This window comes from Mastigoproctus giganteus, chromosome 8, assembly GCF_048544385.1.
Source record: "Mastigoproctus giganteus isolate SK-2022 chromosome 8, ASM4854438v1, whole genome shotgun sequence".
In the NCBI taxonomy this organism is placed as follows: Eukaryota; Metazoa; Arthropoda; class Arachnida; order Uropygi; family Thelyphonidae; genus Mastigoproctus; species Mastigoproctus giganteus.
In genome coordinates, this window is record NC_143582.1 from 78,746,207 (window position 1) to 78,769,706 (window position 23,500).

General features: G+C 36.0%; 1 protein-coding gene across 7 annotated transcripts in view; it reads right to left on the minus strand.

The window, feature by feature from the left end:
* Positions 1-290: 290 nt before the first annotated feature.
* LOC150081658 (protein pangolin, isoforms A/H/I/S-like) overlaps positions 291-23,500 on the minus strand; it is a 558,802-nt gene continuing 535,592 nt past the window's right edge. For 5 of the 7 annotated variants that reach the window (XM_090379518.1, XM_090379517.1, XM_090379519.1 and 2 more), the window contains 2 exons: positions 18,260-18,332; positions 291-996 (listed from right to left, as the gene is read on the minus strand). In XM_090379518.1, coding sequence (XP_090235644.1) covers positions 576-996; positions 18,260-18,332 — 494 coding nt within the window. In that variant the 3' untranslated portion in view covers positions 291-575. Of the gene's footprint in view, positions 997-1,601; positions 1,683-18,259; positions 18,333-23,500 lie in introns of those variants that run through there. The other 2 variants (XM_090379522.1, XM_090379523.1) reach the window with 2 other exon arrangements.

Here is a 23,500-nt window from a genome sequence, read left to right on the forward strand (position 1 = left end):
TGACAATATAATCTGTTAAAAAAAAAAAAAATACAGCAGTGACATGGATTTAACTGCAACAACTAATAACTTCAGTATGACACAAATTGCACATTTAAAATTCACATCAGTTTTGTAGCTTCAGAGTCTTTGTCACACACAAATCTGATAGATTAAAAACAATTCACGCCTGCTAAAACCTATATGTTCTTTATGAGACAATGGCATTTACAAACAGACAGACAAACAAACAAACAAACAAAAAAAATTATACAGCTGTACAAATTGATAATTTTTGCTGTACATATATGCACTGGGTAAACAATTACTTTGTTATCAAATATGCATAAGTCGTATTTAAGTACATATGCTTTATTTCTGGGTGCTCTGAAATCAACTAGGCATCCTGCAAGAGGGGTTTTGTTTCAAAGCTTTGTTCATTCTGCAGGTAGTGAATTTGTTCTTTTGATGGTATAGATCAGTGCTAACATACAACTATTTCTGCTTTGTTCATAATAATTAGAAAAATTCAGCTGGCCAGTATCTACAACAGTACGAATGTATATATATAATCATATTTCACAAAATCTCCAAAGTTATGACACAGTTAACAAAGGTGGTGCTGCAGGTGTAGAAGAATCTGTAGATGGCGGTGTGGGAAGATGAGGAATCACAATATTTGGGGAGCTGCTATCACAACGTTCAGTATGGAGCACAGAATTATTACAATGAGTTTGGGCTAAGGGTTGCACTCGTAGAGGCCGATACTGAGTTGCAGGACTACCTTCAACATGTAAAGGAATTCCACTGTCTAATATTTTAGGTTTTATGTCAATTTCACTTGAACTGTGAGAATTTGATAAGTTAAGCTCTGAGGAGATATGTAATGGGTCATTGTCACTATCAATACCACTTTTTGAGTCAGGGGTAGGAGTTTCAACACTACTAACACATCCAATGTCTTCACTCTCTCCTGTGTGTTCACCATCAAGATAGCGAATACACTTCTTCTTTCTCCTATGAATGCAAGAATAAGAATTAGAAATAAATATACTTTGTAGTTTATTACTGTCTATAAGTAATTAATAAATAGAGTGGATCTTCTTCATGAATCAAGCAGATTACACTTTTGTGAAAACAATACTAATTTTATAATATTCAGTGGCTACTAAAATATGACCACTTAATATGACAGATAATGCAAGTGAAGCCCATCAAGAAAACTAAACACATTGCCACACAAAAAAAATGGTTTTATTGGAATCACACGTAGTGACTCCTCTCTGTGGGTTCTCTTCACCAGACATTGTTGTTTAAAATGAGATTCAAGACCTACTTGAATAAGAGGGATGGAGGTTTTACATTAACTTTGGAATTACATAACAATAATAATATTATATGTTACTAATGCTGGAAAAATGTTGAAATGGAATCAAAAGGCGTCCTTTTGTTGTATTCTGTTGAGATAAAATCTAACTGGTTGACCATAAATTGGTGTCATGCTGTCCAGGCAGAACATGCTATTATCTGGATCTGTTGGTGATCACTCATAAGCACTGAAGAAGAGCAGTCTTCTGTGTATGAATTTGAGCTAGCAGCATGGGGGCTAGAGTCCTGTGTGGGTCCACTGTATTAGACCTGCACTTGTAGTAACTGGAACTGCACCAGAACCCAACCCATGCTGTTTGTAACCACAACCCAACCTGCGACCCACAAAAAAAAAAAAAAAAGAGAGACATATTAAGAAAAATTTGTATTAAATTTCTACACACTGCTAATAATGCAAAAGTTGTTAGCTTTAAATTAAAATAAATCATTTAGTAATATTAATATTTTATTGAATTGCATTGTATATAATATATAAAAATAATAAAAAAATAATAAATTGGGAAAAAAAATGGAACGTATTCATAATATAGTTAATATTATAAATTTTTAGTAAGTTTCTGTGCAGAAACAGAACATCAATAGTTTCCAGCTTCAGCCATATTCTTATTCCTTGAATTAGAAATCTAGATACAGAACTTTTTCACTTGCTGCACTGGCACTGTTGGCAGGGATGGAGAGAATTAAATCCCTCCCATTCTCCAACAGAGCGGGAGGAATGTATTTGACAAAGAGCAGACAAAACTATACATGTAAATTCTAAAATACTTGTCATATCTATCCAGATGATACTATTATAATTTATTCAGATCACATAATTGGCCAAAACTACAACTGCCATTCATAATGAGGGAATGCATTCACCCATATCTCATCCCCTCAAACTTCCAGATCCAATTTCACACTCTAAATACATATTTTCTTAATTACACAATTTGTATTTTTTTCTTAAATGTATTATTACTCTATTATTTTATATCCTCATATACCTCATATCTTCTTTATATCCTTGGACTTGGTGCATCATGCCTAATTTGTCCATGCACCATAACAATTCAAATCAAATGTACACTTCATAAAAATAAGTTTAATAAACAATAAAAAATGAAAGCACAGAAGAATCTGTATGTATGATGAGAAGCTGCTTAAATTTTGAATTTACCATGATGAATGCAGTCCTAAGTTAGTGTTCTTTTAATCTGCAATTTTTGGGATACTTTTAATGTTACTCCATTTTGTGCAGAAATATTTCATTTTTAGTGCTGATTCAATTTCTAATTCTGAAGCACTGAGTGAAAATTTCATAATCAGAAGCGATATAATATAACAATGACAATAACATCATAATTGATGATAATTCAGAAATCAAAAAAGGACATCTACGAGCCTCGTATTTTCGTCTACTTTTCATATCTGGCAATGTAATATTAAAAGGGCGAGGGGGTTTAAAAATAATAATTTTAAATGTACAAAACTAATTGTTCCTTACTGGTGAATATATGCAATTTATAAAGATATCAGTAATAGAGTAGCATTCTGTGTAATTCAAATTACACAAAACAAAATATGATACACACTTAATAATTTAGTATAAAATGTTACTTAAAAAAAAAAAAAAAAGAAAGTTACTTTATGAGTTAATATATTAATTTTTGTTATTACTGTATTAAATTAGTTATATTCAAAAGCTGGAACTACACCCAACCCACAAACCACAAAATTTCTGTAGACCTGACTGCAACCTGACTCAATACAGGACTCTAGTAGGGACATCATTTGTTATAAAGCTGAAACTGGTCCTCTTCTTGGCTGTTCTGCTGGATTCCCTCTCCCCCACACAAACACAAATTTTAAGTTAGTAGGATAGATTATTCTAACCTTGTTTCTGTTGATGTTGTGAGAGTAATCTTATTTGATATGGAATACTTCAATGAATTGATGTTTTCTTTTATTTTATTCAAATGGTAGAATGTAAGGCTGCTACGTTCAAATGCATGAGTTATATACATTTATAAAATGAAATGGGTAACTGGAGTGCATGTTCACCAACTTGATGTCTTTGCTGCTTTTCAAATCTATACTCCAGTCTTCTGTAACAATGATTTATGTAGCTCTTATTGCATTCATGAGAGATGGTATACTGTATACTATTTTTATGATTTTCTAAATGATAAAATTAGCAGAGATTGATATCTGTGAATCTTGTCTCTACCTTTATACTCATTATATCACTTGACAATCTAGGCTCATCAACAAACAGTACAAAAAGTGTTTCTACCAACCTTATCATGAATATATAAGAGATACGGTCAAAAATTATCTCTATTAATTTTTTGTAGGGTTGCTATACAGTAGAGAGCAGGGGTGGCCAACAAGTCGATCGCGGCTTTAATTTCGGTCGATCACAACAAATTTTAAATATATATAAATAGATTAGTCAAAATCTAAATGTTATAATTATTATGCGCCCCACTGCATACGCTTATTACAAATCCGTTGAACCACGTGACTACTCTTGTTGCCACGCAGCTGCTGGGCTTGTCTAGTGAAAATTCACGCAGTTAAGTTGTGGAGTGTGTCGAATTCATATTTAGCTTACTTAATGTTAATAACTGGACAGTACTTATATGTTAATTTAATGCCCTTTGATTTAAAATGAATACTATGAAAAAGAGTAAAACATATCATTTTCATCAAGAGTGGGAACTAGAATACCTTTTTTTAATGATAAAAGAAAAACGTTGTTTGATTTGCAATGCTTTTGTGACTATACTCAAAAAAGGAAATTTAGAAAGGCACTTCAACGCACTCCATGGTAAATACCAATTGGATTTTCCGTTGAAAAATTTTCTGTTGTGACCTTAGAAAAAATAAATTAAAGGAACTTAAATCAAGATAATTCGCACAACAAAATTTCTTCATGACACCTAATTTACAATCTAAAGCAGTAACTATAGCATCATTTAAAGTGAGTCATCTTCTTGCAAAAAATGCAAAATATTTTCTGATGGTCAATTCATCAAAGATGCATTTTAAGAAATAACAGATTCTCTTTTAGAAAAATTTTAAGAACAAAAATGAAATTAAAAGTTCTCTTCAAGACCTGCAATTATCTCGAAATACTGTGATGCAATGCATCGAAAAAAATGAGTAAAAATGTGAGTGAACAATTGCATGCTTATATTGCTAATTGTGTGTCCTTTTCTTTACAACTGAATGAACCTACAGACATCAGTGATACAGCTCAATTGCTCGTTTTTATTTGTATGGTTTTCAATAATTCTGCCACTAGAGAGGAACTGCTGGGTATGATTTCGTTAAAGAAAGAACTAGAGGTCCTGATATATTTAACACATTCAAAAATTTTATTGAAAAAATTAAATTACCACTATTTCAGCTCATATAAATAATAACAGATGGAGCTAAAGCAATGACGGGGCATCTTAACAGATTCATCGCATTGTGCCCAAAGGATGATGAATTCCCAGATTTTTTGAGTTACCACCATATCATCCAAGAACAAATGTTCTTGGATGATATGGTGGTAACTCAAAGCCAGAAAAAGGTTAAATACTAAAAGTGTTATGGACATAGCTTTCAAATTTGTGAATTCCATCAGCGGACAATCTCTTCTAAGGAGACTTTTCAAAATGCAACACGATGAACATTAACCAGATCTGATATTACACACAGATGTGAGGTGGCTGAGTCGGAGTAAATTTCTACAGAGATTTTGAAATTTGCTGAATGAAATTAAAAACTTGTTGATCAAAGGGAAGATGATTATCATTAGCTACAAGATATTGGTTGTGTGATCTGGCTTTTTGGCAGATTTTACCAGTTAAATTAAGTGATCTGAATTTGGAATTACAAGGAAAAAATAAAAATGTGGGTGGCATGATTAGTAGTATTTCTGCATATAAATATCAATTTTTGGCAAGGCTAAGGATCTCAAAGAAAAAAAATTCAATCATTTGCAAAAATACCCTGTTTTTGAATTTAATAGTGAGAAATATGTTTCTGAAATTGAGAAAGTTGTGAATGTCTTTGAAACCATCGAAGACATTATTCAATATATTTCTTATCCATTTAATGTTGACTTAGATACGAAAAAAATTTTCAGAAAAAAAAAAAAAAATCGCTGAGATTTTTCATATGGAGAAAATATTACTTGAAAACGAAATTATTACATTGTGAAATGATATCTTCCTAAAAGCCAGATCATCAGAAAAAGACTTTTGAAAATATGTTTGCCGGGAAAAGTACCCAAATGTAAAAAAAATGCAGTGAACTTTTAAATTCCTGTTTTGGTTCCGTATATCTATGTGAATCAGCCTTTTGTATTTCAAACAAAGAATCGCTCTACTCTTTAAGGACTTGCATACAGAAGATTCTTTACAGTTGGCTTTATCACAGTAAATCTCCGATTTTGAAAGCTTGGCAGATGACATGAAGACACAAACTTCACATAAATTAAAAATTTAAATAGTTAAATCAACTAAATTTAAATATTTAAATGAATTTAAAATAAGAATTCTGAATTGTATTTAATTTAAAAATTTATAAACAACATTTTTAAATAAGTGTTGATTAACTTTTTTTAACCATGTGCAATGAAATTCTTGAGATGGTAGATCGCAACACATTTTGAAGTAAAAAAGTAGATCGCATCACAAATTAAGTTGGCCTCCCCTGGTATAGAGGCTTTGCTAATGCATACTACTTTTCTACAATCTGTCTACATACAGTTGTATATAGAACTGTGTGTACCCAGTTCTAATAACACATTGCAAAGTCTTCTTTGGAGTATATTTTATCCAATGATATAAATCTGCATTTCACATAGAGCAGCTTTCGGTTTGTTAAACAGACTGAAGTCTGATGGAGCCAAATCTAGATAACATGGGGATTGAAGTGCTTCAATCCTTTGTCACACATACATAGTCCATTACGTAAAATGGGGATAAGTCTACTCAAATGCAGGAAAAAGTTGGTTCCAGCAAATATTTTGACAACACTCGTGATTATTACACACTTTGTAATAGCAAGTTACTAAATCAACTCTTCCTTATTAAAAAAAATTGTGTACAGAACTTTTTCAGCTGATACAGTCATGTAAAATTTTAAATGGTGGTGATTCATAATTTTCTACTATTTTTATCTACAGATTGCATTAAAGGACAAATCCGTGGTTAATACCCTGATCAGAAAATACTCTAAATCTGCTGACATGTCAGCAGATTTAGAGTACTGAGACATGTTGACATATCAGCAGAGTTTGATATGATGCTGGGAAGAACTGGGCTTCATTAGATATTCAAGCCTGCTTTTTTTTTTCACAGTATCAACTGCCATAGGACCCAGGTATACCCACATGTATGCACATGTGCACCTTTGACATTCATAAATATTTGTGGATAACACAGAATGCTGTTCTATGAGAAGGGTCTTACTTTGCATAGACATTCTCAACCATCAATCCTTCCCTTGTCACGATTAGTCAATATGAGTGGCAGTCAGGAAAGTTTTATGAGAACAAGTTTGAATCTCGAGGTTTCATCTACTTATCAAACAAAATTTGTAGTAAAGGCACAGTTTTAAGCATTTATGCATATTTGTTTATTTTTGTAATTATCTAATTATTTAGAATGATATGTAAACACAAAGTTGGCAGCTACCCCACGAATATCACAAAGTATTTAAAAGTAGTGGGATTTTCTAAACAGGAACAGGATAAGTTTCCTCTGCATGATTCTGTGGATGTATAATTAATATTGTGTTTCCCCCCGAGGTGTGGCAATCAAGTATTAGCTAATACGCTAATACTTGATTGCCACACCTCGTAATATATACGAGGTATGGCAATCAAGTTCCCAGACTGGTGCTGTTGCAGTCATGTTCGATGAGTTTAAAAAGTAACGGCAGTGGTAAGTTATAGTTCAAAATTCCTCCAACAGGTAGTGGTATAGAGATTGTTCAGTAGGCTGACAAGTTGCAGGTAACAACCAGTTTCATTGGTAGCATTAAAGTTCCACATCACGATTTTCCAATGGAGCAAAGAATGAATATCAAATTTTGCTTTAAACTGCAAAATCTGATATTGATATTGATTTGATAAGTTGCAAAATAAATGTATGAAATGTTAAAAACTATTTACAGTGATGAAAAAGTTAAATTTTACCACTGTGTTTTAAGGGTATAAGCCAGTGGTTTTCAACCAGGGTGCCATAACAACGTCCCAGGGGTGATACATAATTTGGGTTAAAGTTACTTCAACTTATTATTTTTTTTAAATTTATATATTTATTCCTTTACAAAAAGGTGTACAGTATCTTTTTAATTTTGTGGTGATCTATAATTGATGTTTAATTAGTACTTCTATATAAATAATAAAATATATAAAATTTGTATTATGTATTGTAATTTTGTTTATAGTTATATTATTGTAATAACTATCATATAACGTATTTTTTTAATATTAGATATATACACTGAATGATCATTGAATTACAACCACCTACCTAATACTTCATAGGTCCTCCTTTTGCCCTTAGTTCAGCAGCTATCCGACATGGCATTGATTCAACAAGGTATTGGAAGCATTCGTGAGATACGGTCAATCAAGCTGTGTGTAATGCAGTCAGAATGCAGGTATGGAGGTGATTGGTGTATCCAGATGATGCCTGATATGCCTTTCCATAGTGTCCCATAAGTGCTCTATGGGATTGATATCGGCAGAAGTTTGGAAGCCAATCGATATGCTGGAAGTCAGAACTGTGTTCTTCAAACCATTCCTGCACAAGTGCCCAATGGCTCGGCACATTGTCATCTTGGAAGACACCATCGCCATTTGGGAAAAAGCGTAACATAGCATGGTGTATACAGTCAGCAAGTAGTTGACGATAGTGGAGACCACTGATATGTTGTTCCACATGCACCAGGGGTCCAAGTTCCTGACAGAGAAATATGCCCCACACCATACAACCGCCTCCACCGGCCTGCACTTTTGATACCATGCATGATGGATGAGGAGCCTCATGTTATTGTGGCCAAATCCATACATGACCATCCACAGTGTGGAGTAAATAACATGACTCATCTGACCAGCCACCTTCTTCCAGTCTTATAACATCCAACTTGCATGCTCTTTGCACCAGGTGAGTCTTTTATGTTGATGAACCTTGGTTAGGAGAGGATGCCGTAGGGGTCGCCTGCTGGTATAGCCCATACGTGCGACGCATGGTCATGCCAGATATTGTCCCGGGTTAGCCCATGTTGTACTGGGTAGTCAACTCTTCAACAGTGCTGCGCCTATTCGCCTGTACAAGTCATCGCACCCAGCAACTCACCTCTAACATCAGCCTTTCACTGACATTTGCAGTTTTGCCGTTGGGTTGTTGTTTGACCATTTTGATGCCAGTCCTGGTACACTTTAACTACGGTGGCTCTTGAACACCCCACCAGTTCAGCCATTTGGGAAACTGAGGCACCAGCTCATCGAGCACCCACAATCTGTCCTTTATCAAAGTCCGATAAATCCTTCCTTTTACCCATCACGCTCGGAATTTTACTACTTACCGAACCACTGACACCATATCTATGCTACGTAGGTTGACTAACTGTGCACTCTCATACCTCACGTGGTCAACGGGTCGCATTCAGTTTTCATAGGAGTGGTCATAATTCAGTGATCACTCAGTGTGTGTACACAGAGATAGAATCATATCTAACAGGCAGAAAATTGAGTAGGGGATGCCACAAAATAAAATAAATTACTTAGGGGTTCTGTTATTAAAAAAGGTCAAAAACCAATGGTATAAGCTGTTCAAAAATGGACAGAAGAGTGCTCACAATGACCCACAAAGTGGGCACCCATCAATCCCTTGAAATGAGGACAGGGTTGCAAAAGTTCAGGATGTGCCAAGAGATCATTGTTTGACCCTCAGAATGATGGCTGATGAGTTGGATATGAATGAGGAGACGTTTTGTCGAATTCTACATGAAGATTTAGGTAAAAAGAAGGTCTGTGTAAAATTTGTGCCACACAGCCTCACAGATGAGCAGAAGCAACAAAAAGTATCATTTTACAAAGAGTTCATCCAGACTTGTGAAGACTATCATAATTTTGACTGTATTGTCACTGGTGGTGAGTGTTGGGGGTTTCAGTACAATCGAGAGACAAAGCATCCGAGCATGCAATGGACTTCAAAATCATCACCAAAGCCAAAAAGTTTCATTTGCAGAAGTCCAGGATCAAGATGATACTGATCATGATTTTTAACAAAGACATTTTCAACATTCACAAGAAATTTGTACCTGAAGTGGAGAGAGAGAGAGAGTCAATGTTGTGTTCTATGTATGATTAGTCAAAGTCTATTGAAGTGCATTTCCTGGGTGAGGCTGCAATTTCGAGAGAAAGACAATTGGTTCTTGTTGGATGATAATGCCCCCCTCCCATTCCACACCTGTTGTGAAGGCATTTTTGATGAAACATGCCATTGTACAGATCAACCATCCACCCTACTCACCCAATCTAGCACCAGAGGACTTCCTCTTTCCCAAGATGAAAATTGCCCTCAAAGGAAAGAGATTTCAGATGTTGAAGACAAAGAAAAATTTAACTGCCGAACTTAACATCATTTCTTTGGATGCCTTTGCTGATTCTTTTCTGAAACTTTAGAATGGTGTAATACGTGCATTCAATCGGTGGTGAATACTTTGAATAGAAATAAAACCATTTTTGAGCTTCTTCACTGTGTTCTTTTTATTGCCCCAGTCTGGGAACTTTATTGTTGCACCTTATATAACTTTTGTCTAAGGTATATTATCATTTTCAAGGTTTCCATGCATCCGATGTCAGAGTAATTTGGTGTTAGTGTAATGCAGTGTTAGAGAAAGACTACAGTCATCTGAGAGAAAGAAAGAGAGAGGGATCTCCTCAGAGATCAGATCACCTTACAGGTGCCTAGTCTCCAGACACTGTAATTTGCAAAACTTAAGTCTTTCTTTGTAAGAGCAACCCTTTGTTCCATTCACTAATCTTGTTGTCCTTCTCTGCACTCATTCCAGCAGCTCTACATCTTTCTTAAAATGAGGCTGCCAGACCTGTATACAGTACTCAAGATGTGGCCTGACCACTGCCTTATACAAGGGGATAATCACCTCCTTATCCCTACTAGAAAAATTCCTGTATATCATTGGGGTCACCATTAGCTACTCTTGCAGACCATCTGAACCGGTGTTCAGAAAATTTCATGTCAGCCTCCACAATTACCCCCACGTATTTTTCATTCTTTACCAACGTTAGTGTAGTACCACACAGTTGATATGTTACACTGGGGTTACTGCTTCCCATATTTGCCAATGTTAAACTTCAGTTGCCACCTCTCAACCCATCTGCTCAACTTTAGATCCTGTTGCAGTAGTGTACTATCATTAGTGTCATTAACAACCCTGCCGACCATCGTATCCTCTGCAAACTTGGACATTAAGCCTGATATACCATCATCAATATCATTAATAAATACAGAAAACAATGGACCCAACAATGAACCCTGGGGAACTCCACTAATAACAATTAGTCCACGAAGAGCAGTGTCCACTGATTACCATTCTCTGTCTTCTCCCACTCAACCATCCCTTTATCCATAGCAGCAATTTGCCTCCAGTGCCAAACTGCTCCAATCTGTGCAGCAGTCTTCCATGTGCAACAGTATCAAAAGCCTTTCTAGGATCCAAATATATGATATCAAAATTATTCTTTGCATCCAGTTCCTTTGTGACCACATCATAGTATCCAATCAAATGGGTCATAAAGACCGCCCCTCAACAAACCCTGCTGTGTCCAAGCTATAACTGAAGTTTGTCTGCAATGCTTCTTTAACCAGTACCTCCATTAATTTCCCTGGAACAGAAGTTAAACTAGCAGGTCTGTAATTACTTGTGTTGCCCTTTGATTCTCCTTTGTGAATTGGGGTCACATTTGCATATCTCCAGTTCTGAGTCCAAGTAAGCTGTCATAATTATGGCTAGGGATTTGCTTACGTCCTTTGCTGTTATTTGTTATTTGGTTTTTTTTTTTTTTTTAGGAGCATTAGCAACTAAGGCCATATTGCTCCGGGATATGCGGTGGTCATTCCCTGACCTTTCCGCATCCTCCTGTCTAATCAAGAAGCGTGTGCTACGCACTGCTGCTCCTTCCCACCTGGCTACGGAGGCACCTGTCCTTTGCTGTCTCCTTTAATATAACTGGATAGATCCCATCCACCCAGGTCCCTTTTGTATGTTTATCTTCAACAATTTCTCCTCCACTTTGCTCACAGTTATTACAAAATCATCTAGCTCACTTCCAGAGTTTAATTCACCTCTGGCATTCCCCCTCCCTGAATAACTCCTCATGTGTGAATGTAGATGCAAAATACTCATTTAGTTTGTTAGCTACGTGAGCAAGAACATCACAGTTGAACCCCACCCCCCCATTATTAGCACTCTGATTTACTGACCCACTATTTCTCTGTACAGTTGTTTATTATACTCATCAGAGTCATTAGGCCTATAACACACTCCTCTACTCTCAATTTTGCTTTCCCAGTGCTTAGGTCGCACCAAACTGACTCGACACTGCACTGTTCAGCGATGTCGACTGGATGTACTACCTTTGATTTTATGTGTTTCTTAACTAATAGCATAACCCCTGACCTGTCTATCCTTCCTGTACACAATGTATTTCCCAAATTCCATTTCTGCATTCCTTATATCTGTGTGACACCACGTCTCTGATATCCCAACAATATCTGCCTTTGATGTTTTGACCAACACCTCAAATTCAACAAATTTATTTGCCACACTCTTAGCATTGGTATACACGCAAGTATTCATGCACCTGTTCCTATTCTTAGCTACCCTAACACAGCTCATATATTTACTTGTTTTGCAATGACTCCCAGCAGTCTCTGAAATCCCCTGCACCTTGTTTTCCAGGCTGCTGCTCATTCCAACAGAAGCGGTGCAAAAATCACTTTCACCTCTGCCAGCAGCTACTGTTAATCTATTAGTCCAGTATCTCCCCAAGCTAGCAGTTTTCCGACCCACCTAACACTACCTCGATAGTATCAGCAAATATTCTTACACCCTTTCTATTTAAGTGTATCCCATCCCTGTAGAAGCAGTCTCTCCTGTTAACAAGCACAGACCAGGCTGAAAAAAATTCTACCCCTTGAGCCTTACGCAATCTCTCCAGGGCAGAATTGATGAAAAAGGTTCTCATCACCCTCCTATCGTGTCTGGGCAGAATTGCAGACACTTTCAAATTCAACCCTAACTCACAGCTTTTTTTTTTAACATTGACCTGTACTTGTTAAGTAATTCCACCGGTCTCCTACTCTTAATATCATTGGTGCCAATGTGTACAACAATATCACCTTTTGTGCCCTTAAAAGATGATATCTGCTCTACAACGTCATCAACCTTTGCCCCTGGCAGACATACCTTGGTCCTGTTCCACGTATCCTTTTTGCACAATATGTCCCCCATTTCCCTGTCAATAGAGTCACCGACAACTACTAGTTCTGTGGGAGCAACGTATTCTGCCTTGGAGGTTGCTGCTGCTGCTGCGTTGCTTGACATTCAAGTGCAAGCTCTGGCGTTGATGTGGGCAGCTGAGAGCTTGATGGGACCCTCAATTTAAATCCTTCGAGGACATCCTCCCTGTCCTTCAAGCTCTCATACAGGCCCATAACAATGCTGAGTTGGTGCCTTTCCAAGGAGCTTGACTAGGTCTGTAAGCTACTTATAGAAAATAATTTAATATAGCAATTAAGTCAATAAAATAGCTAAATATAATTAAAACTTAGCGTTCGCTGGAGCTGCAAAAACTTGTCCAACACGTAGATTGGATACCCTTACTGATACTCAGTAAGGGTATCCTTCCTAAACATAGTTTCTAAACTTTTACTGCAATAGTTTCTGAAGTGTTTTTTTTTTTTTTTAAGTTTGCATAGAGAAATTGTGTACAAGAACCTGTCAAGTTTCCCACTACTGTCTTTGCAACTATTTGGCTTTTTGTTGAAGAGTGAACTGGTACTGGACCAATGCCAATGTTGTGTTTGTTTAAAGTTTCAAGTTCCTTGTGTCACCTCTCTCACTAGATCAATATCATGTAGGAGAAGATTTTACAGCTCCGGCAAATGGATAAGTCTTAGCTATATTTTTGCCATTTTATTGATTTAATTTTCATATAAATGTTTATTTTCTAGAAGTAGCTTTTAGTCCTAGTTACGATCCTTAGTTTATTTTGAATTTAGATATCGATTTTGCAAGTTAATGCTTAGTATCCATAGAGCCTTGTACCGTTCAAAACTTGCTGCCATTGTTATAGTATATTAGATCGATAATGTATATCCTGAACTTGATAGGGTAAGATATATATAAAACATAAAACTAGATAGCATAATACATAGCATAGTATTAGGAATCTGTTAACTTAGTATAGTATTATCAATTAATCAATAAAATTTATTATCCTAATTAAATTTCATTGTTAATTAAATTGTACTTAAATGGAATCATGAGAAAGACTAGAGCAGCAAAGCAACAAGCACAAAGTAGCAGGAGTGCTGTGGCTTGGGGGAAGAACCGAGCCAGGATGATTCTCCAACGCATCACAGTCTAAAAAAATGGGCAAAATGGGAAATGTTTGCGGAACTTTCTGGAATTGGACGTGATCTAGCCAAGGAGGATGTCTTTGTATGTGATAGGTGCACATAGTGCTGCTCCAATACTGCTCTAATTTGTACAGTCTTCCATGTGCAACAGTATCAAAAGGTTTCCTGAAATCCAAGTACATGATATCAAAATTATTTTATGCATCCAGTTTCTTTGTGACCATACCATAGTATCCAGTCAAATTGGTCAGATAAGACTTTCCGTTAACAAACCTATACTGATTCTGAATTATTACTGCAGTCTTGTCTAGATGATCATACAATGCTTCTTTAACCAGTGACTCCATTATTTTCCCTGGAATAGAAGTTAAACTAACAGATCTCTAATTACTTGTCACCCTTTGATCCCCCTTTGTGAATTGGGGATACATTTGCACATCTCCAGTCCGTGGGGAACCTCACTGTCCAAGGATGCTCTCATAATTATGGCTAAGGCTTTGCTTACTTCCTTTGCAGCCTCTAATAAAACTGAATAGATCTCATCCATCCCTGGTGCTTTACTTATGTTTAAATTCAACGATTTCTCCTCCACTTCGCCCTCAGTTACTACAAAATCATTTAGCTCCTTGTTACAGTTTGATAAACCTTTGGCATTCTCCTCTTTAAATAACTCCTAATGTATGAATGTAGATACAAAATACTCATTCTCATTCTACAGCTACCAATCACTGTTACCAAAGTGCAGTACCTTGCATTTGTTAATGTTAAAGTTCAATTGTCACTTCTCAGCACAACTGACTGATATTTCCAGTCTAGATCTTGTTGCAGTAGCATATAAAGTACCATCATGCCATGTCCGTGCCATACCAACATTAAAAAAATAAATGTAAACACTTTTTTGTATTTTTTACTGATTTATGTTTATTTTGTTTATTACTGATTTTTATTTATTTTATATTTTAACCAATGTTATAAATGACTAAATATTATATAACATACTTGTATTCCTAAGTCAAAAGAACATTATTTATTTATTAAAGAAGGCTGTGCTAGCCAGTTTTCCTGGCAACCGCACCATCTATTGAAATATTGTACAGGTAATTTCTAGTATAACATATACTAGGTTATCATTCCTGGCACATGGGGACAGCCAGGGATCATCTGCCTGTGCACAGATTAGCATTAGCATTAGTCGAGGCATATGATGCAAGAAAGCAAGCTTATACAGCATCAGCCAAAAAAAAAAACCTTCCCATTTCACTCCAAATGTTTGTCTAGTTCAGCCTTAAATTTATTTAAGCTATCAACTTCCACAACAATAGATAGAAGTCTGTTCCAGCAATCAACTACCCGCTGGCTAAAGGCAAACTTCTGCACATCTATTCTACAACTGTCTTTCCTTCATTTGAATATATTCCCCCTCAGGTTCTTAATCTGAACAAGTGGAAGTATCCCATCAACATTGAGCCTGCTCAAACCATTCAAGGCCTTATACACCTCGATGAGGTCACCTCGCAGGTGCCTAGTCTGCAGATGCTGCACCTTGCAGAATTTAAGCCTTTCTTAGTAAGCACACCCCCCTTTGCTCTCCTCACCAATCTTGTTGCCCTTCTCTGTACTCATTCTAGCAACTCTACCTCATATGATACACCTCCTATATAAATAAACTGTTGACTGTACCTCTTGCTAGAACATGCAGTCGGAATTGAGACCTTTGTCAAGCAGAAGATTGGAAACATTTAAGAAATTCTGATTAACTTTAATTTCAAATTATTCAAATGGCACAGAATAGGTAAAAACTAATAAGGTATAATGTAATAAATAATATGTAATGTACTATGCATAAATATGTCCAAAACATTACCGTAATGTATAGCGATTTAGTTAATGGCTAAATAAACTATATTAATATTCACATGGTATAATTGTCATTATAGAAATCTAGATTCCATGGAAAACCACCACGTAATATCCTTCTCCAACTATTTTAGATGTTCTTTTCTATTACAAAATTCCATTTGGTTAATGAACACTGGTTAACTTAGCCCATTCTGCATCAATATTATAGTAGTTGCTGAAATATCATCCGTCTCTTCAAAAGGATTGTTTCTTAACTTCTCCATGGATGAAATGGGAGAATTATTTTTATTCTGGAGTAAACACCATATACTCAATACATCTGGAAAAACAATACTTATAGAAAAGTCAAGTAAATGACATGTACCAAACATCTTCAAGTTTTACTAAAATATTGCAGGTTAATTAAGAAATTAACCTGCAATATTTTAGACCTGATACTCTGAAATGAAAGTGAAAACTACTGATGGAAAGCACCAGTGCCCCTCCTATCTGGGTTGGGGGGAAGACAAGACCCCAGATATTATATTGAAGGTTCATGAAAATGAGGTCCCCAAAATTGAAATTTATACTTGGCTCCCAGATGAGTTTGTTATGTTACTGGTCTTGCTTTATGAGCTGCTCTGCACTAAAGATTAGCTGAGCTACCTAACAGAGGTTTTTAAGTGCATATTAATAAGTTTGAGAGGCCTATATATGACAAACATAACATGTGTATTTGAAAAATATTATCATATATCTGCTGAAATTCCAGAGAAAAGTAAATTTCCCATAACATAAAACCACAAAAGGCAATTTCCAGAAATCTTCTGAGGAAACCAGGTAAGTCAGCAAGTATGTATGGACCCCCACTTTACGATATTAATCTGTTCCAGAGAACCATCATATCCTGAAAATATCGTAAATGTGAATCCAATAGCACATAGTTTTTTGCCAATTCGTTCCATGTTTCGCTTTATAACTAAGCTTTTTATGTCTCTAAAAGGTGATTTTTATAATGGAAATTGTACTGATAAAAAGTCATTAAAACTAATTTATTGATTAAAGCACAACACAAAAAATCACTTCAACTAAAGAGTGCAAAAACAAAACACGCGGCCAACACTTTACAAATGCTGCTATTGGCTGAGAGGAAGGACACGTGGTCCAGTAGGAGACAATCATAAGCCCATCCCATTGTAAAGTGAAATAAGTAGGTGCCGGTTAGCATAATCACTGGTTAGTGGAATCAGCCACTTTCATTTAAAAAAAAATTCAAATCATATGTTCCGTTATAAGAATTAATTTTGAATGCCTTTGTGATATGTTTCTAAGGCACATTTCTGGAGGTCACTACCATAAAACAATAAAAACAATTTGCAGTTTCCAGTTTATTGGGCTTTTCTGTTAGTGCAATCTATTATAAATGGGTAGTAAACTCGATCTTATTGCATTTGCAATCATACCGATAGCTGGAATTCTGTGGGTTTTTCGTTATTATGGTTAAATGGGTTTTCCCTTCCTCTTCAATCATATAAGAAACAAATAAATTTTCAGAATCTTCCCTTCTTTCCTACTTTTTAAGCTTCGGAAACTTGTTACTCTCTATCTCACTTGCACATATCATGTTAGTTGCAATTTGTGCATTCCATGTCATTTGTTATTGATTGCTTATAATTTTTAATGTTTTTAATTTCACAACCCCCTCCCAAAAAAAAATGTCAGTGAACAGAAATATCAATTTGTTAATATGTACATATTACAGTATTAATTAAGCTATGTACGTAAGCATAAATTTATTTTGCTAACCTCTGGAAAATATTCTTCTGATTTTCACGTATCATTTAATTTTGTTAATTGGTAATGTAATAAAGTGCAAATTTGCGATCTTTGCTTTTGTAGCCTGTGGTAATATTCCGCCTATTTTCACTTATTAGAATTGGCATTTAATAGAATTAAAATTAAATTCACAAACGTGATCACAGTGACCAGCGCTTACCACATATCATATAGTGAACAGTATTTTATTATGGCGAGTCCATCGTAAAGTGATTTGATTGTACAGTGAACCAATCATAAAGCACAAGTCCACTGTACAGGCAATCGTTAATAATAAGTATTTATAAATGCCATGCTTGATGATTGACCCCAGCGGCTCACATCTGGTGAGTAATGGGCTTGACACACCCAGGGTCCTGAGCTGCATATCATCATTCTTCTCTTTCTTGGTGATTCCCTTCTACTTTTGTCTCTCTCTCTCTCTCTCTCTCTCTCTCTCAGGGTAACTCGGGAATTTATTTTGGCTAGTGCAGCATAAGCCTCTGGCTTCCTTGCACCATATAGCTAATAATAATAATAATAATAAAATAATAATAATAACTCACACACACACTTACCTACAGGGCTTACACCAACTGCTCTGCTGATCTAGACCAAACCTGGCTCGACACTTCTTCGGATTGCTGGCTTCTATGGCAAGTGAAGATATTTTAAACAACAATAAACCTTTCAGCATTAATTAAAAATTAAAAACTAGAACATTATATTCAAACATAAATATTTAAATATTACTGTCAATCATATATGCCAACATCTTAAAATATAACTAAATGCCAATTTCCTAGAACATTATAAATAATATGAAAAGATCCTCTCTCACCTTCTTGGTATAATACAACAAGTAATCAATTTAAAATGTGCTACTAAATCAATTTTGTGATTAAAAAAATTTATCCACTACTTATGTAAGAAATGCTCTCAGATGTGATTATAAAATGCATATAAAACACAATATAAGATAACAGTTCAAAAATTTCCCAGGTATATATATCATATTGTTATTCTCTCTAAGACTGCAGTAACATTGTAAGCTAGTTCAGTCAAATTTATTATCATGCAAACAATCAAACTTTTTATCACATACAATTGGTCACACTGAAAGAGATTCAGTGGCAACCCAGAATCACTAATTGTTCAAATTGGTTTTTTCCCAATCACACAAACTATGGACATAAAAAAATTTATTAATGTTATTGTCAATTAAAGACACTAGAATTCTGGAATAAAACTGCAAATGAGATGGATCTTTCAAGTAAGTAGAATTTATTGAATAAATATTTATTTAGAAATAATGCTTGATAAGAAGTTATACATGCTGTTATTTGAGTACAAAGAAAAGTAAGAAATTTTGATGTGCATAGTTTGGGAACAAGTGTTGTATAATAAAACCTTCATAAACTATAAATGGATTTTATTGGGGTCAAGGGTAAAGACACACATAAAGATACAGCAACATTAGCAATTCACACATTTGATATTCTTGCTAATGAAAACAGGAAATGAAGCTTGAAAATGTAATATTAATTTTACGAAAATAAAACCTGTCCATAATTAAAGGTTTTTAATAAAGTTGTAAAAAATAATACTGATTTTATTTTCTTAAAATTCATATTACTTTTCCAAGCTTTTTTTTCCCATTCACAATTTTTCCATTTTGATCAGTAATTTGTCAGCAAGAAAATCATATAAATGTATTTGGCAAAGAATAAACTATTCTCTGCCAAATTACATTTCTTTCTCATTTCCAACACAAACTGCCTGCTATTGAAAAAACAGATATCAGCTCAAGAATATCACTAGCTAAGGGATGACTTTGAACCATGATTTAAACAATGAGTGACTGATACTACCTCAAATTCAAATGATGAAAAATTGAGCAGAAATTATGTACTATGTGATTTCAGCATAAAATGGCAGCATCAAGCATGTCAAATTATGTTCAAGAATACCTAATTTACACTATGGTTCACTACTTAAAAAAAAAACAAATAAATAAATAAAAAAATTAATTCCTGCATATTACTCCCTTTCTTTGCATACATATTTAAATATTTTATATGCTCAATACATTTACATGTATGTGGAAGTACGTGACACTAAGATGTCAATAGATAGCGGTCAGTGAAGTCCATGTTCATAATGCACAATGGTGTATTTTGATTTTCATGTGGGTTATAACAAAATGTTGATGACTGAGACAACAACAAAATTTGACACACGGTGTCAAATTTTATGCTGTATAAGCTTCCATCTGAAATACTTATGTCAGAACAAGTATACAAAGGGGATTCAAAAAATAACCAAACATACAAGAAATTCTAAATGCAAAAGCAAGGTTGTAAATTCCAAATGGATGAGCAAAATCAAAGTGATATTGGTAGTTTTTCTGAACTTCAAAGGCATTGTTTGCTTCAAATTCAAACCAAAGGGCTGAACACTTAAGTATTTTGTTATCTGAAAGATGGAATCAGAATAAAAGCTGCAGAAAGACTTGAAAGGAATGAATTTTGCTGTATGACAAATGTACCTGCACAAACAGACCCATTTTGGTGAAGCAGAATGGTGTCAAATACAGTGCTGAAGTTGGGATGTTTATTGACTACTGGGGGGGGCAGTCGAGATATTTATGGAATCAAAAACTGCCTCAAGGTTGAAAATGTACAAACTCTCTCTCTCTGTCTGTCTGTCTCTCTCTCTCACTTTCATACAAAAGCCTATATTTTGAATAACTGAAATGGTTAATTTTAATAGAAATTATAGACTTGTTAGTCTACTTCTCTGTTAGGAAAAATTATGGGATTTATGAGCAAGTGCAGTGTAGTGTTATCTTGACTGTATAATATTATAATGGCCCACCTGTAGCTGCGGGTAGTCAGGGTTCAAATATTCTTATAATGTTCAATAGTGTCTGCTCTTAAGTCGGTCCTTGGGGTTGTCACAGACATTCTCTCAGATATGCAGACTAGCTGTACTTGCTACCTGGGAGTCTAAAATGCTGATGGAACTGATATTCGGGTGACACTCAAGTCAAGTGGACCCAATTTCAGCGAAGTCCGGACGGTCTCTGACAGCCAAATCCTCTGCTTGCACCTTCACGATGGTGGGACTGTTAGTAATCCTGGGTATAACCTCCATGCACAAGTACATGGTGGGTGACCACCCAGGTGTGAACCAACGTAAGCAGGGGTCGAGGTGTGGCGCCCACACCACATGGAGGAACGCCGCCCCTCTATGTTACCAGGCAGTACTAGGTGGTAGATGACTCTCATCAACCGGTGAAATACCACAACTTTGCTTATTGGAGGCTTGAAGTGGTGGAACCCATGTTTAGTCTCTAGAGCTAAGTTCCGGTCAACCCTTCCCTATCTCTTCCATCATGCAGTATGATTGATGACGTTTGAGGTTATGATGAAGGTCGTGGTGAGATCCAATATTCCTTACATTTCGAGGGTACAACTCTAAACTGGTGTTCGCAGGCCAGCCGCTAGTTAGTACACCAGACTGAACCTATTGGTAACTCTCTAGAAGGCTTTCGGATCAGCTAATGTATAATCTTGCTACCTCTACTCTGCCAGATAGTGATTGGAGAGAGTCCGAATAGTGTATGTGGGGAGCATTGTCGAGGCCACGTTATGTCAAGGATCTGGGTATATTCTTACCACGCGTACGCCATATCTAAAAATTTCATTACTTCATACAGCATGCCCCACCCACTTTTTCTTACTATTGAATACATCATGAATTGTCAAACTAATAGAGCAAGCTTATCTGAGAAAAGATCTAAACCTCCCAAGCACTTCCTAATCCATTTCACAAATATACGTGGTCTCAATTCTAATCTCAAAGATGTCCATTTTCACTGGCAGTCTGCCAAACCCCATGTACTTTTTCTGACAGAATCTCAGTTATCGGTTGATTCAACTACTGCTCATCTCAGATGCCCAAATTATTCGCTGTATGATTCCTTTCGCCTCAAAGGTGGAACTTGTGCAAATTTCCGTTCTGATATTCCCTGTCAGAGACTTGGCAATTTGGAATCTCCTCTCTTTGATCTTCTCTGGCTTAAAATCCCTCTACCTCACTGTGTAAAATTCATCTGTAGTCTCTACCGTTCTCCCAACTCCACTAATCACTTGGAGCTCTTTGATTTCCTCTCTTTGCAACTTGACTTTTCTCCAGTCCAACTTTCCTAACAGTGAGGTAATTTTCCTTGGTTACTTTAATGTTCACAACTCCAGCTGGCTTCCATTTTCTAGTCACACCGACCCAGCAGGTCAAGATGCTGAGGCTTTTGCGATTACTAATGACCTAACACAGATTGTTCATTTACACACAAGAATACCGGACAATCCTAATCATACAGCCAATATGCTTGATCTTATTCTCACAAACAACCCTTCTAAGTACACGGTCGAAGTGAGAGGTCCTTTAGGCACTTCAGATCACAACTTGGTGATTGTCTCTTCTCCAATGGAACCTTTATCTCATGGCTATTCCCAACCTCGTGTTGTTTGGCATTACAAGAATGCAAAATGGGATGACCTGCGAGACTTCTTTTCTTCTTTTCCTTGGTCGTATTACTGTTTCAAAACTTCTGATGGCAATGTTTGCTCAGATTGTGTCAGTGAAATTATTTTTGCAGGAATGGAATCCTTTATCCCACACTCCACTTTAAAATCTCGTCCTTTATCTAAACCTTCGTTTTCCAATAAATGTGCTAAGGCTGTTCAAGAGAAGAATGTTGCATATCTTAATTTGCTTGTTTCTAATTCTTCAGTTTCATTTTCTGCCTACATCAAAGCTCGCAACAATTGTAAAGCAGTTATTAATCAGTCCAAACTAGAGTTTGAACAGACTAAGAGTAGAAAACTTGCTTCTTGCCCTAATGGTAGCTGAGAATTCTGGCGAGAATTCTCTTGCCAAAGCTATTGGCAGCAACTTCTGCCCATCTCTGCTCCCACCTCTGTCCAAACCAGATGGTTCTGTTGTCACTTTGGCCAAGGTTAAAGCTGACCTGCTAGCATCCCATTTTTCTTCCAACTCACGGATTAACGATCTTAGAAAAACACCTCCCAGCATTCCCAACACGCTCCATTCAATGCCTCCTGTGGTCTTCCGTCAAAAGGATGTCAGAAGGAATTTGATGAATCTTGATGCTATGAAAGCTTCAGGTACTGATGGTATTTCTCCAATTGTTCTCAAAACCTGTGCTTGAACTTACTCCTATTCTTGGCCGCCTTTTTTTTCACTTTCTTATTCCAAAGGTGTTTTTCCTTCTGCTTGGAAATTTGCTCATATCCAGCCAGTTCTTAAAAAGGGTGACAAATCCCTCCCATCCAATTATCGTCCCATTGCAATTACTTCTACTCTTTCTAAAGTAATGGAGAAATCAATTAACCACCAACTCTTAAACTACCTAGAAACCTTCCGTCTGATCAATGACCGCCAGTATGGATTCCATCAGTGTCGATCCACTGGTGATATTCTGGCTTATGTTACCCATTTATGGACTAATTCAATGGAAAGGATCGGTGAAACACAAGTAGTTGCTCTTGACATCTCAAAGGCTTTTGATCATGTTTGGCATAAAGGTCTTCTAAACAAGCTTCCATCTAATGGTTTGCCAACTGTTTTCAGTAATTGGTTATCCAGTTTTTTCTCTGATCACTCACTGAAGGTGATCAGAGAGATTCTAACTTCTCCACTAATGCTGGTGTCCCCCAAGGTTCAGTTCTTTCCCCCACTCTTTTCCTCTTGTATATTAATGACCTTCTTCCATTGACTGGAAATCCTATCCA